We start from the raw sequence: 14,542 nt of genomic DNA, 5'->3' as shown, positions 1-14,542 counted from the left end.
AGAAATGTACTACTTTGTTCTTAATGATTACAAAATTTCACCGTGTAAATTTTTTGAACAAGGAAACAAGTCTCTTCACAGAAATCTACATTAAAGAAATATGGAAGGTAATGATATTAGAAAAATAATGATTACAGATGAACACATCTTTGTACCCACTATTTAATAATAATTTCTACGGAAAAAAAGGATGCCATTAAAAAATGTTATAGTCAAAAAAATATGTATACGAAAATTTTTTTTTAAGTTTTAAAAGACAGGTAAAGTATAAGTAACTAAATAAACAACCTAAGCTCTTTAAAAATAACCTATTGTCTAGAAAAATAGTGAAAGGTAGAATGAACACAGTATGCAGTTCATTTTCTCTTTATATGTTTCATTTTCCCATTTTCCGCCTGTGAAATGCATTACTTTTATAATCAGGAAATAGTGTGAGAGGCATGACTACATTCATTCATTCAAAATATATTTATAAAAGCTTACTCTTGATTAAAATAGGCAAAGTAGAGGGGTATGGCAATAAATAACCCTTGAGTTTGAGGAGCTTGCACTGCAGTACAGGGAGACAGTAAACAGCAATTACAATAGAATAAAATAAACGCTATGACAGGGAGCGCAGAGGTATTATGGCTCATACAGGAAGGGCACTTGGGACAGTGTGCAGAGGTGAGAGAGAGCAGGAACACGAGGTGAAGACTGAGGGTGACTTTCCAGAAAGAGGGATAGGGAACGGCCTCATCATTTAGTGAAGTGTTGAAGAGGGAAAGAGGTGTTCATCTTCACGTGTTCATTCATGAGTCTTGATTTATGTGTCAAGCACTCAGAGGCTGGTGATACTGACCACGAGCAAAATGTGCCTGTCATCCTGACAGGGTAGGGAAAACTGATCAAGTAGTCATACACACAGAGAACAAGCTGTTACTAATGATGAGGCAGCGCCACACAAAGCGCCACAAAGTCTCCTAACACGAGAGTGATCTAGGCAGCATCAGGACCCCTCGAGTCTGCTGATGGAGCCGAGATCTGGATACTGGGAAGTCAAGGGGAAACTGGGGCAAGGGGCGTGTGTGTGTGTGCGTGTGTGGTGATTTGTCCCTCATTGTGTCTGATTCTTTTGTGATCCCATGGACTGTAGCCCACCAGGCTCCTTTGTCCATAGGATTTCCCAAGCAAGAATACTGGAGTGGGTTGCCATTTCCTCCTCCAGGGGATCCTCCCAACCCAGGGATTGAACCCGTATCTCCTGTGCTGGTAGGAGGGTTCTTCTTCATCACTGAGCCATCTGTAGTGGGATCCAGGGGCAGGGTTTGGAGGAAATAGAGCGAGAAGATAGCTGCAAAGCCCAATCACTCTCACCAGCCTTCAGTATGGACGTCTTAAAAAAGGTTATTCAAATGAAATTTCATGGAGAGTCCCATATACACTACCCTCCCCATCAACCAACGAAAACACAATCTCTCTGTCCTTCCCATGCAGCAAGGGGTATCAGAAATGATTTCAGAGAGGAGCTCCTGCTTAGTTGGTAGGCTAAGGCAGAGGTGGGATGGGGGAAAGGTGGAGAACCTTCTTGGCTGAAGGAGCAATCTGTGTAGACTGCTCCCAGGCAGGAGCAAAGGCTTTGAAACTGGAGGAATACAAAGAGCAGGAGGAGAGAAGGGCATCAAATGTACCAAGAGGAACTTGGTACTTGGCCTAAAGCAATGAAAAATCCACTGAAAGATCTCAAACAGACGAGAGACGAGATTAGATCAGTCTTTCTATTAATAAAAGGTGATTCCGGAGAAAACTGATATCAAGTGCCCTCTGATAACATGTGCCACCATTTGTGTGGTAATCCTAACAAAAATAGTAACCCCAACCTCATTGTGAAGAATCATGCTGCTACTGCTGCTAAGTCACTTCAGTGTGTCCGACTCTGTGCGACCCCATAGAAGGCAGCCCACCAGGCTCTGCCGTCCCTGGGATTCTCCAGGCAAGAACACTGGAGTGGGCTGCCATTTCCTTCTCCAATGCATGAAAGTGAAAAGTGAAAGTGAAGTTGCCCAGTCGTATCCGACTCTTAGCAACCTCATGGACTGCAGCCTACCAGGCTCCTCCATCCATGGGATTTTCCAGGCAAGAGTACTGGAGTGGGGTGCCATTGCCTTCTCCAGAAGAATCATGAGACAAACCCAAATTGAAAGATGCTACATAAAATAATTGGCCTGTACTCCTAAAAATGGCAAGGTCATCAAAGACACAGAGCTGTGAAACTCTTCCAGATTGAAGATTAAAGACATGACTGAATGCAATGTGTCATCTGGATTGAACCCTGGACCAGTAAGTTGCTTTTCTTTTTTGCTATAAAAGGGATTACAGAGAAATATAAGCTGGTATAGCTTGGGAAATATAAATAAGGTGCTAAGTTGCTTCTGCCATGTCTGACTCTGCGACCCCATGGACGGTAGACTGCCAGACTCTTCTGTCCACTGGATTTCCCAGGCAAGAAAACTGGAGTGGGTTGCCATGCTCTTCTCCAGGGCATCTTCCTGACCCAGAGATTGAACCACATTTCTTTTTTTTTTCCCTTTCTAATTTATTTTTTAAAAATTTATTTTAATTGGATGCTAATTACTTTACAATATTGTGGTGGTTTTTGCCATTAATGACATGAATCAGCCACGGGTGGACATGTGCTCCCCATCTTGACCCTCCCTTCCACCTCCCTCCCCATCCCATCCCTCAGGGTCATCCCAGTGCACCAGCCCTGAGTACCCTGTCTCATGCATCAAACCTAGACTGGTGATCTGTTTAACATATGGTAATAAACATGTTTCAATGTTATTCTCTCAAGTCATCCCACCCTCACCTTCTCCCACAGAGTCCAAAAGACTGTTCTTTACATCTAGGTCTCTTTTGCTGTCTCGCATATAGGGTCATCATTACCGTGTTTCTAAATTCCATATATATGTTTCAATATACTGTATTGGTGTTTTTCTTTCTGACTTACTTCGCTCTGTATAATAGGCTCCAGTTTCATCCACCTCATTAGAACTGATTCAAATGCATTCTTTTTAATAGGTGATTAATACTCCATTGTGTATATGTACCACAGCTTTCTTATCCATTCATCTGCTGATGGACATCTAGGTTGTTTCCATGTCCTGGCTATTGTAAACAGTCTTGCGATGAACATTGGGGTACACGTGTCTCTTTCAATTCTGGTTTCCTCGGTGTGTATGCCCAGCAGTGGGATTGCTGCGTCGTATGGCAGTTCTATTTCCAGTTTTTTAAGGAATCTCCACACTGTTCTCCACAGTGGCTGTACTAGTTTGCATTCCCACCAACAGTTTAAGAGGTGAACTCCGTTTCTTATGTCTGCTGCATTAGCAGGCAGGTTTTTTACAACTAGTGCCATCTGGGAAGCCCAATATAGCTCAGATTCTAGGCTGATATCAATGTAAGTTTCTGGATTTTGATTACTGTGCTGCGGTTATGTAAGACAACGTCCTCTTATAAAACATGAACTTGAGTATTTAAGGGGCAAAGAAGCATCATGTCTGTATCTTTCAAATGGGTCAGAAGAAACTCTATGTGTATGTATTAAGAGGAAGTGATAAAGTGAATGTGATAAAAATGTCAATAACTAGTAACAATAATTGGGAATTGTTTGTACTATTCTCGCAACTTTTCCATAAATCTGAAGTAACTCCAAAATAAAACATAACACAAAAAGATGACTCTGGATTCAGACAGAGGCAAGGACAGAATTGAAGAAACCGGTTAGAAGGCTTCAGCAGTAATGCATGTAAAGGAGGATGATGACCACCACAGTAGCACTTATGAGAAGCGACGGAATTCTAGCACTTATCTAGGAGGTAAAAAATAACAAGGCTCAATGAAAGATTTGGCTTCTCTGGTGGCTCAGTAGTAAAGAACCCACCTGCCAATGCAGGAGACTTGGGTTCAATCCCTGGGTCAGGAAGATTCTCTGGAGGAGGAAATGGCATCCCCACTCTAGTATTCCTGTCTGGGAAACCCCATGGTCAGAGGAGCCTGCCCCAGAGAGTTCATGGGGTCGCAAAAGAGTCAGACATGACTTAGTGACTATACAACAACAGCAACCACAAATTAAAGACTGGGCGCAGAAAGGGAGCATCTAGGGGAACTCCCCATTCCCTGGCCTTTCCATCAGGAGGCCCTTTCCTAAGACAGGGCAGCAATGGGTGGGACCCGGTCTGGGAGGCTTGGTTCTTCTCTTCTGGACCAACTCTAATCACGATCTCAGTTTGGGGCATGTTGAGTTTTGAAGTGCTTTCAAAGGTACATCCAAAGACAGAAGCCGAGTAGGCATTTGGATTTATGAACGTGGAACTCAGAAGAGCATTATTAACTGAAAAATAGACATTTGTAAGTGACTGTCTGGATGGTTCTCGAGGCCCTGAGCACTTATTAAATTCCGTTGGTGGAGGCTCTGTGGCTAAGTACTGAGTCCTTTAGAATTCTGATGTGTGATGGCTAGATGGAGGAAACTGAATCCCCAAAGGAGATAGGAGAGGAAGAGTCAGAGAAGTAAAGAAAACCAGGATGGCATGATCATGGAGGAGAGTGATGCTAAATGGCCAAGGAGGATGAGGGTGACAACTGAGTATCACAGCTAATGACATGGAAGTCATCTGTGATTTTACTGAGAGATGGGTTTTACTGGTGGGTTGTGTGGGCAAAGCAGCTGGGAGAGGAGCAGTAATGCTGAAGGGGACAGTGGAGTTGAGAGACGGTTAGAAAGATGGATAAAAAAATGTTTAAGTTGGAAGTGATTGAGCATAATTAAATGGGAATAAGTCAAGATGGAAAGATTCAAGATAAAGGAAAGATTATAAAAGTGAAATGACTCAGAGGTGAGAAGAGCTGAAAACCAAAGACGATAAAGTGATTCATTCATTATCACAAATATTTACTGAGCAGCTACTGCATACCAGGAACTATTTTAGGCACTGGGGATACAACGGAGAGCAAACAAAATCTCTGCCCTTATAAAACTTACCTTTCATAGAGAAGAAAGACAATATGTAAAGCAAATATGTCTGTATGATATAACGAGAAGTGTTCTGAAGACAAACAAAGCAGGACAAAGAGGTGGGGGGGACTGGGGATACTATTAATATTTCAGCCAAGTAGATGCCAACATTTTGAGTAAATGAAGACACATTTTGTGAGGAACTGCCATGGGCTGCTAATCATCCCATTAGTATAATGTTCCTCTGAGAGAAAAACAATGACAAGAAGAGAGAGTAGAAGCAGATTTTCTATCTACCTGAGAACACAGAACTGGTTAAAGACGGGAATGAACAGGACAGGGAAAAAACACGTAGCGAGGACTGTCTGCACGACCCAGGTTTGAATACCAAGATGACTCATGACCCTGCAAAGCATGTGGGTGCCCTTTTGGGAACCCTCAACATACCTCGCTTTTTGTTTTCTTTAGTATTTATCACAAATATATACAGTTGTTTTTGTAACACAAGTATAACTAAATCTTCAGCAGTGTAATTCTTTCTCTCCTGAAGGACTACAAATTCCGTGAGGAAAGAAGAGCTGTCCCAGTCTTGTCTGTGTCCTGTGGTCAAGGACACTGAAGATTTTTAACATCAAGGGAATGAACATTTTAATCACTGGAAGGAAACAGACAATGATATTCAGTTTAGTTCAGTTCAGTCACTCAGTCATGTCTGACTCTGTGACCCCATGAATCGCAGCACGCCAGGCCTTCCTGTCCATCACCAACTCCTGGAGTTCACCCAAACTCATGTCCATTGAGTCGGTGATGCCATCCAGCCATCTCATCCTCTGTCGTCCCCTTTTCCTCCTGCCCCTAATCCCTCTCAGCATCAGAGTCTTTTCCAATGAGTCAACTCTTTGCATGAGGTGGTCAAAGTACTGGAGTTTCAGCTTTAGCATCAGTCTCTCCAAAGAACACCCAGGGCTGATCTCCTTGAGAATGGACTGGTTGGATCTCCTTATGTTAGGCTATTTTAATAAGGAAAAACTTGTTCATCAATTTTGTCAAGAAATATATGTGACACCTACAGTTCCTGAATCAACTCTGAATACACTTCTTTTCTCTTTTGGATAATATCAGTTCAGTTCAGTCGCGTCCGACTCTTTGCGACCCCATGAATCACAGCACACCAGGCCTCCCTGTCCATTACCATCTCCCGGAGTTCACTCAGACTCACGTCCATCGAGTCCGTGATGCCATCCAGCCATCTCATCCTCTGTTGTCCCCTTCTCCTCCTGCCCCCAATCCCTCCCAGCATCAGACTCTTTTCCAATGAGTCAACTCTTCGAATGAGGTGGCCAAAGCACTGGAGCTTCAACTTTAGCATCATTCCTTCCAAAGAAATCCCAAGGCTGATCTCCTTCAGAATGGACTGGTTGGATCTCCTTGCAGTCCAAGGAACTCTCAAGAGTCTTCTCCAACATCACAGTTCAAAAGCATCAATGCTTCGGCGCTCAGCCTTCTTCACAGTCCAACTCTCACATCCATACATGACCACTGGAAAAACCATAGCCTTGACTAGACGGACCTTAGTCGGCAAAGTAATGTCTCTGCTTTTGAATATACTATCTAGGTTGGTCATTACTTTTCTTCCAAGGAGTAAGCGTCTTTTAATTTCACGGCTGCAGTCACCATCTGCAGTGATTTTGGAGCCCCCCAAAATAAAGTCTGACATTGTTTCTACTGTTTCCCCATCTCTTTCCCATGAAGTGATGGGACCGGATGCCATGATCTTCGTTTTCTGAATGTTGAGCTTTAAGCCAACTTTTTCGCCCTCCTCTTTCACTTTCATCAAGAGGCTTTTTAGCTCCTCTTCACTTTCTGCCATAAGGGTGGTGTCATCTGCATATCTGAGGTTATTGATATTTCTCCCCGCAATCTTGATTCCAGCTTGTGTTTCTTCCAGCCCAGCATTTCTCATGATGTACTCTGCATATAAGTTAAATAAGCAGGGTGACAATATACAGCCTTGATGGACTCCTTTTCCTATTTGGAACCAGTCTGTTGTTCCATGTCCAGTTCTAACTGTTGCTTCCTGACCTGCATACAGATTTCTCAAGAGGCAGGTTAGGTGGTCTGGTATTCCCATCTCCTTCAGAATTTTCCACAGTTTATTGTGATCCACACAGTCAAAGGCTTTGGCATAGTCAATAAAGCAGAAATAGATGTTTTTCTGGAACTCTCTTGCTTTTTCAATGATCCAGCGGATGCTGGCAATTTGATCTCTGGTTCCTCTGCCTTTTCGAAAACCAGCTTGAACATCAGGGAGTTCATGGTTCATGTACTGCTGAAGCCTGGCTTGGACAATTTTGAGCATTACTTTACTAGCATGTGAGATGAGTGCAATTGTGTGGTAGTTTGAGCATTCTTTGGCATTGCCTTTCTTTGGGACTGGAATGAAAACGGACCTTTCCAGTCCTGTGGCCACTGCTGAGTTTTCCAAATTTGCTGGCATATTGAGTGCAGCACTTTCACAGCAGCATCTTTCAGGATTTGAAACAGCTCAACTGGAATTCCATCACCTCCATTAGGTTTTTCGTGCTGATGCTTTCTAAGGCCCACTTGACTTCACATTCCAAGATGTCTGGCTCTAGATTAGTCATCACATCATCATGATTATCTGGGTCATGAAGATCTTTTTTGTACAGTTCTTCCGTGTTTTCTTGCCACCTCTTCTTAATATCTTCTGCTTTTGTTAGGTCCTACCATTTCTGTCCTTTATCGAGCCTATCTTTGCATGAAATGTTCCCTTGGTATCTCTAATTTTCTTGAAGAGATCTCTAGTCTTTCCCATTCTGTTGTTTTCCTCTATTTCTTTGCATTGATCACTGAAGAAGGCTTTCTTATCTCTTCTTGCTATTCTTTGGAACTCTGCATTCAGATGCTTACATCTTTCCTTTTCTCCTTTGCTTTTCGCCTCTCTTCTTTTCACAGCTATTTGTAAGGCCTCCCCAGACGGATGGTAAATGTATTTCTAAGTGATGGGTGTGATTATAACTGAATTTTATCAGTTATGCATAAAATGTAATCTGGAATTACCTTTGATCTTGTCCCCATCACCTTACCTTATGCCTCGGTTGTTGTTTAGTCGCTCCGTCATGTCTGACTCTTTGTAACCTCATGGAATGTGGTCTGCCAGGTTCCTCTGTCCGCAGGATTTCCCAGTGGGCTGCTATTTCCTCCGCCAGGGGATCTTCCTGACCCAGGGGTCGAACCTGCATCTCCTGCATTGGCGGGTGGATTCTTTACCACCCAGTCTCCACTGTATGCCTTATCTCAGAAAAAAGTCAACCCTTCATTTCTAACTATACCTTTTGTAGAAGGTTCATGGGGTTATCATTATGAATAATCACTGAACACAGTGAATTCTTCAGCAGTGAATGAGAACACATGAGATGGTTTCCCTAGCTTGTTAAGCTTTTAAGTTCTTAAATCTGGTTGAGATAGCTTCTCTGTTTCCCTTCCTCCATGTGGTATTACTTTTTGCTACTGGGAGTATATCTGCTTCTAAAAGGATCCACTTCTTTTATAAATTGCTGCTTCTAAATAGCAGCAAGTTGGAAAGCTGACCTCTTAGACAAGGTCTTCGTAAGAGTGAATAGTGCTGCCTGTAGGCTTGGGGTAATCTGTCTGCTTTAAGACAAGGACTTTGGCTTCATATGTGATTCTGTGTATCTACAGATGATCAGTATCAGATACTGCTGCTGCTGGTGCTAAGTCACTTCAGTCGTGTCCGACTCTGTGTGACCCCATAGACGGCAGCCCACCAGGCTCCCTTGTCCATGGGATTCTCCAGGCAAGAACACCGGAGTGGGTTGCCACTTCCTTCTCCAATGCATGAAAGTGAAAAGTGAAAGTGAAGTCGCTCAGTTGTGTCCGACTCTTCACGACCTAAGGGACTGTAGCCTACCAGGCTCCTCCATCCATGGGATTTTCCAGGCAAGAGTACTAGAGTGGGTTGCCATTGCCTTCTCCAGTATCAGATACTAACAGATATCTAATACATAGATACCTACCAAAAACAAATGTCAGGCTTTATGATGTCAAGTCCTTGCAAATGATTCTAAAATTCAATTCTTGGGGCTTATCAGTTGACCATTTATCCGCTCCTACATGAATTAGCAAGAAAGATGAAATATACATGACCTCACTTGCACTGAGCAGTTGCAGGAACATTTTACAGAAGCTCAGAAGAAGTTGTAATAAAGAAGTCAATCAATAAATCAATACAACACTTTCCATCAACCCAGCCAAAGAATATTATTTTAAGAATGTTTTTAAGGGAACAAAGTAAACTCTGGACAACACAAAGGGCACTGCAATCTTGATGCTACTGGGGACCATTTTTCAGCCAACTAAAGCTCAGGCTATTTCAGATGCATCAGTACATACCTTTGAACAAGTGGCAAAGGAAGGAAGTTGAGGGTGGAAGTCATGTCCAGTCCACAGTCCAACATAATGGTGGTTGATTTGAATTTGAGCACATTGCATGGTAAGGTTGGGTGCCCTGACAGGCAATACTGAAAAGATTAAAAAAAAGTAAAAATAAAAACTTTTGTCAATAATCAGTTACAGAAGAAGTCTCAAAAACACAGTGAATTAAATAAAGCTGACCATCTTCTCTCATTACAACAGGGTGTAAATTCAGCTAACTTTTTATATGGTTTCCTCCCTTTCACAGCTCTGGATACCACTTCCCCTCACATTCAGCATTCTCTACCTCGGATCATATCCAGTTCTTTGTAGGGTGCCAGTTTACATCTCAGGCAAGCAGAGTTTTGGAGGGGCCAAGGTTATTCCAGATAGATGGTTTCCAGGCTGTAGTTTTCTGCTCCATTCTCACATGACACATTCAAATTCCCCCATCCCATCATACCCAAGTACTGTGTGCAAGTGAAATAAAGTCACAGTCACTCAGTCCTGTCCACTGTGTAAGTCAAATTAAATTCTAAGCTGGAATCCCAAACTGTGCTACAGGTTAAGTTTTCTCCTCTGTAAGTAAGTCAGGTGACTTTCCTTTAGGAGGAAACAGTGGGGAAAGGTAAACAAACAAGCCTTAGGGTAAGGGCTCCTAATGGCTCAGCCTCCTCAGGACAAATGACCTCCCTGATGAGCAGATACCAGGTGGGAGTGAGGAACACCAACTCCCAACAAATCATGAGCCTCCTGCTTGTGGCAGCAGACCTCAGAGGTCAAAGGGACATTAGCCACCAAGGTGACAGGGCAAACCAACACGCTGACTTCAAACACTCTTCACGTCTTCCTCAATGGAGTGGAGATGACAGATACACCACACTGAGAATTATTTATATGGGATGGACTCTGTGTCACCTTTTGTAACTTGACTGCTGCTCTGAAGAAAAAAATGAAAGAAGAGAAAAAAGACCTTTTCTCTCACTTTTTAAGTCATCTTATAGAAGCCTCTCTTGAACAGCAAAGTCCAGAAAATGGAAGGATCAATGTTCTTCATCTCTGGATAGACACATTCTTTCTTTTTGATTTAAGTAAAAGGCAGGGTAAAGTGGGACTTCCCAGGTGTTACAGTGGTAAAGAATCTACCTGCCAATGCAGGAGACACGGTTTCAATCCCTAGGTTCAGGAAGATGCCCTGGAGAAGGAAATGGCAACCTGCTCCGGTATTCTTGCCTGGAGTATCCCAGGGACAGAGGAGCCTGGTGAGTTACAGTCCATGGAGCTGCCAAGAGCCGGACATGACTGAGGACCCATACACATACCGGGTAATGCAACATCAGTGCTGGCCCCCACGTGACCGCCACAGCTCCGGCTAAGCCGTCACAGCTACTGGTTGCTCTGTTGCTTCTATCACTGGATACATTTCCTACTTTTCTCCAGAAGACAGTACAGGAACTGATGAGTTTTTAAAACTGCAGTTTCTAAAACTGATAAGGCCAAGAGCCAAGAAATTTTGGGTATTCTGTAAGCTTTTCTGGCCACGCTATGTGGCTTGCAGATTTTAGTTCCCCAACCAGGGATCGAGCCCAGGTCCCTTGTAGTGGAAGTGCAGAGTCCTATCCACTGGACTGCCAGGGAAGTCCCTTGCAAGCTTCTTCATTCCAAGTTTATATAAGATAAGTGTATTTTTCACTGCATAATTCACAACTCATGGCCTAAAATAGTACAGGGTTACTTACAATAAAAACAGTAGCAACAAAGTACTAAAAAAGTCCAGGAAGCATGATTTGGGTAATTATACTTTACCTGTAAGTTCACTCTTTAAGAGCAATCAGAACTACAGAATATATTTTCCAACTAATCAAGGCAGAGCTATCCACCCCTGCCCTTTCTCCATCTGTTACCTATTGCCAGCTTGGTCTTCATACTTATTTAGGAATCATGTATTTGTTAAAGATAAACTATCTCAAAATGAACACAGAGCAACCTGTTAAACCTGCCCCAAACATAACAGGGGATCTTATAAGAGTTCTCCTATTAAAAAAAACAAAAACAGATATTCAGAAAAACCTAAAAAGAAAAGAACTGGAATGTATCTAATGATTATTTCTGGGTAGAAAGATTAGTGTAATTTTCTTCTTTCAGCTTTTTGCATCTTCTCAATGTTTGACTATGAGCATTTACCATACTTTTATAATCAGAAAAAAATATATAACTAAAACAAAGCTGAAAATTTAGCCAGGCACATCGAATGACAAAATCTTTTTGATCTTCATCTTTAAATCATGGATAACAAGCTGCAGCAGAAGACAGAAAATGGACATGGCAAAGCTGCTGCTCAGAAGATTTCAGGCAAAGGAAATTAGCCATCTAACTGCTCCTGTCATCCAAGGATGAAAAAAGACCAGGACCACTTCATAAGGGCCATAACCGACTGCAAGACACTTCCAGAGCATCTACTAAGAGTGCCAGACTTTGATGTCAGTAGCTCCAATTTTATGAGTCAGGAAATAGAGCTTTTTACACAGTTGAAGGGGCTGAGAAGAGAGCCAAAGACACACAGCAAGGTCTCCCGACTCCAGAGATCTTACTCCTGCTTCCCAAACCGCACTGCTCACTTTGTGAGGGTCAACTCAGTCTGCCGAGACAAGAGTGATTGTCACCAGTCAGTGAGCCACCTGGCAAGGTTCCTGAAGTTTCTCTGCTCCACTGATGCTCTCTGCCTGTTTCCAACATGCAGTTGTGAACAATCACCAAGTAGATGATAATCTAGTGAGGCTTATGAGAATAATGCACAAAAACAGTAAGTAATCATGTGACTCTGTAATTAGAAAAAAAGATGACAAAAATTTTGAAAAACACTCCTCACCAGCGTTTTCCCAGTCCCTGACTTTCTTCATATTTGTAAAAGCTATAATTTTAGTGCACTACTGCTCTGTGTGCTACTGGTAAGACTGACAGCTGTGTTTTCTTTGTCTGTCGTTACATTGCACTTCATCTTTACTGGCTGCCTAAAAAAAAAATACACCATCACTTGTTTACTCCTTCTCTTGCTGTTGAACATTTAGGGTCGCTTTAGGTTGCTCTATCACAAACATGGCTGCAGTGTTAACTTTAGCGCTCAAGGCTTTTTTCCATGGACTGTTTCTTCAGGGGATTCCCAGAAGAGGCATTAACTAGGTCAAAAAAATATGAGCATTTTATGGCTCTTGAAATATGCTGCCAAAATGTTTTCCGAAAAAGGCCGTGCCTATTTACAATGTCATCCGTCATACAGCAGAAGATCCGTTACACTGCTTAGTCCCGTTAGCATTACAGTCAAAACCGTCTGGAATCTACCAAAACAGAAGTTAGTAAATGTTAGCAGTGGCTATCTAGGAGCAATTAAATGACCCTAAACAGGAAATCAACTACTTGATAAATGCTTTAGTTTGGAGAGGCAGTTTGAAGAAATGATTTAAAGCAGGGAGTTTGAAGCAAGAATGGCTGGGCTCAAAAACTGGTCATGCTCATTAACATGTGATTTTGGGAAAATTACTTAACTTTGCAAAGATACAGTTTCCCTATCTGCAAGATGCAGTAATAAACGCTACCCTCCTTAAGTTGTGAGGACTAGATGAATAGATACACAACCTGATGTATAGTATGTATTCATTGTTACTGTAGTTGCAGAAGGGGCTAAAGAGGCTACTGAAATATTTTGGGGGGGGACACCTAAATTTACAGCATTTTAAAGAATAAATTCTATTTCACTGTGGCATTCTCTAATGTTTTAGACATCTGTGTGTCCCATGAGACTAGGCAGGGACATCCCTAGATTAAGAATTCACCTGCCAATGCAGGAGACACAGGTTCAATCCCCGGTCTGGGAACTAGGATCCCGCATGAGCAACAAGTCCACAAGCCACACCTCCTGTAGTCACCGACTTGTGCAACTAGACAAAGCCTGCATGCAGCAACGATGACCCAGCCCAGCCAATAAATAAATACCCAGAGCAGCCAATCAATTAAAAAATAAAAAGACTAGGTAAAGTGAACAAACAATTTTACAAATATTTTTCTATTGCTAGTTTTCCCTCCAGGAAGATAAGAATTACTACTGCAAAAGTGAATATTCTAGCAAATATAAGGTTTTATAATTTTTATTTTTTTTTAGAATTATTGACATTTTGGGGGTAAATTTTTTTTATCAATTATAGTTAGTAAACATATTTCCAATTCTCTTACTTTCCTTTAAAACTGTTTTATTATGGAAAACTTCAAACACACAAGTAAGCAAAATTAGTACAATAAACTCCCATCACTTAGATTTCACATCTGTCCATTTTCTGCACTTCTCTTCACTGCTTTCCTTTTGATGTTGACACACTTCTGCAGAATAGCTACTGTGCTGACAAACCAACCTGATCTCAGAAAATACTGTTTTCATAAAGAGTCTTAAATCTATCTCTTATCCACAACTGAGAAAAAAACACGATTCCGTTTTTCTAAATGTCACAGCAAAATTCATTGAATGTAACTTCTTCCACCTTTAACTCATCTTTAGTTTTTAGCACCTCTGAGTCCTGTAATAATTTATATCTATTTCTGAAATCTCTACTTTGTCCACTGAGCTTTTTTGGTTTTGCCCTCAATGCTGTAGTTTTTACTATATTGAAATATTTGAAAACAAGTTAGAATGAAGACCTCAGTACTAAAACAGTCTTCCCAAGGATCTTAATGGAGGCTACATTTAAGCTATGTATTTAGGGAATGCTGCCATTATATAATAATATTTTTCTGAGCCGGAAGCAATGCACTGATTTCTCTTTAATTTTTTTGCTCTTCCTTTACAGTTTAAGATGTTTTATTCCTTTAGCTCAAAACCAACTAGTCAATTATCATTAACATAAATATATCTTTGCTTTTCAATTTCTGCTCTTGGTTTTATTGTTCAAGTTTTATCTGTAAAAATTCCTGCAGTTGGATATGCAGTGTAGTCCATTAAGTTATGCATTCAGGCTACAGATAGCCCTCTAAGTGATGCTCTGGAGGCATTTTTCAAATTCACATTGAGTTTTCAATTTATCCATTTCTAAGGACTATGTAACT

General features: G+C 41.6%; 1 protein-coding gene across 1 annotated transcript in view; it reads right to left on the bottom strand.

The window, feature by feature from the left end:
• Window positions 1-14,542, bottom strand: part of INTS9 (integrator complex subunit 9) — a 129,809-nt gene that overhangs the window by 83,159 nt on the left and 32,108 nt on the right. The window contains exon 2 of the mRNA XM_040236071.1: window positions 9,431-9,558. Within this exon, the coding sequence (XP_040092005.1) occupies window positions 9,431-9,558 (128 nt within the window). The remainder of the gene's footprint in view (window positions 1-9,430; window positions 9,559-14,542) is intronic.

The sequence above is a fragment of the Oryx dammah genome, unplaced genomic scaffold (genome assembly GCF_014754425.2).
Source record: "Oryx dammah isolate SB20612 unplaced genomic scaffold, SCBI_Odam_1.1 HiC_scaffold_1, whole genome shotgun sequence".
Lineage (NCBI taxonomy): Eukaryota > Metazoa > Chordata > Mammalia > Artiodactyla > Bovidae > Oryx > Oryx dammah.
Note: the sequence above shows the minus strand (reverse complement) of the source record. Positions and strands in the feature narration are given on the sequence as shown.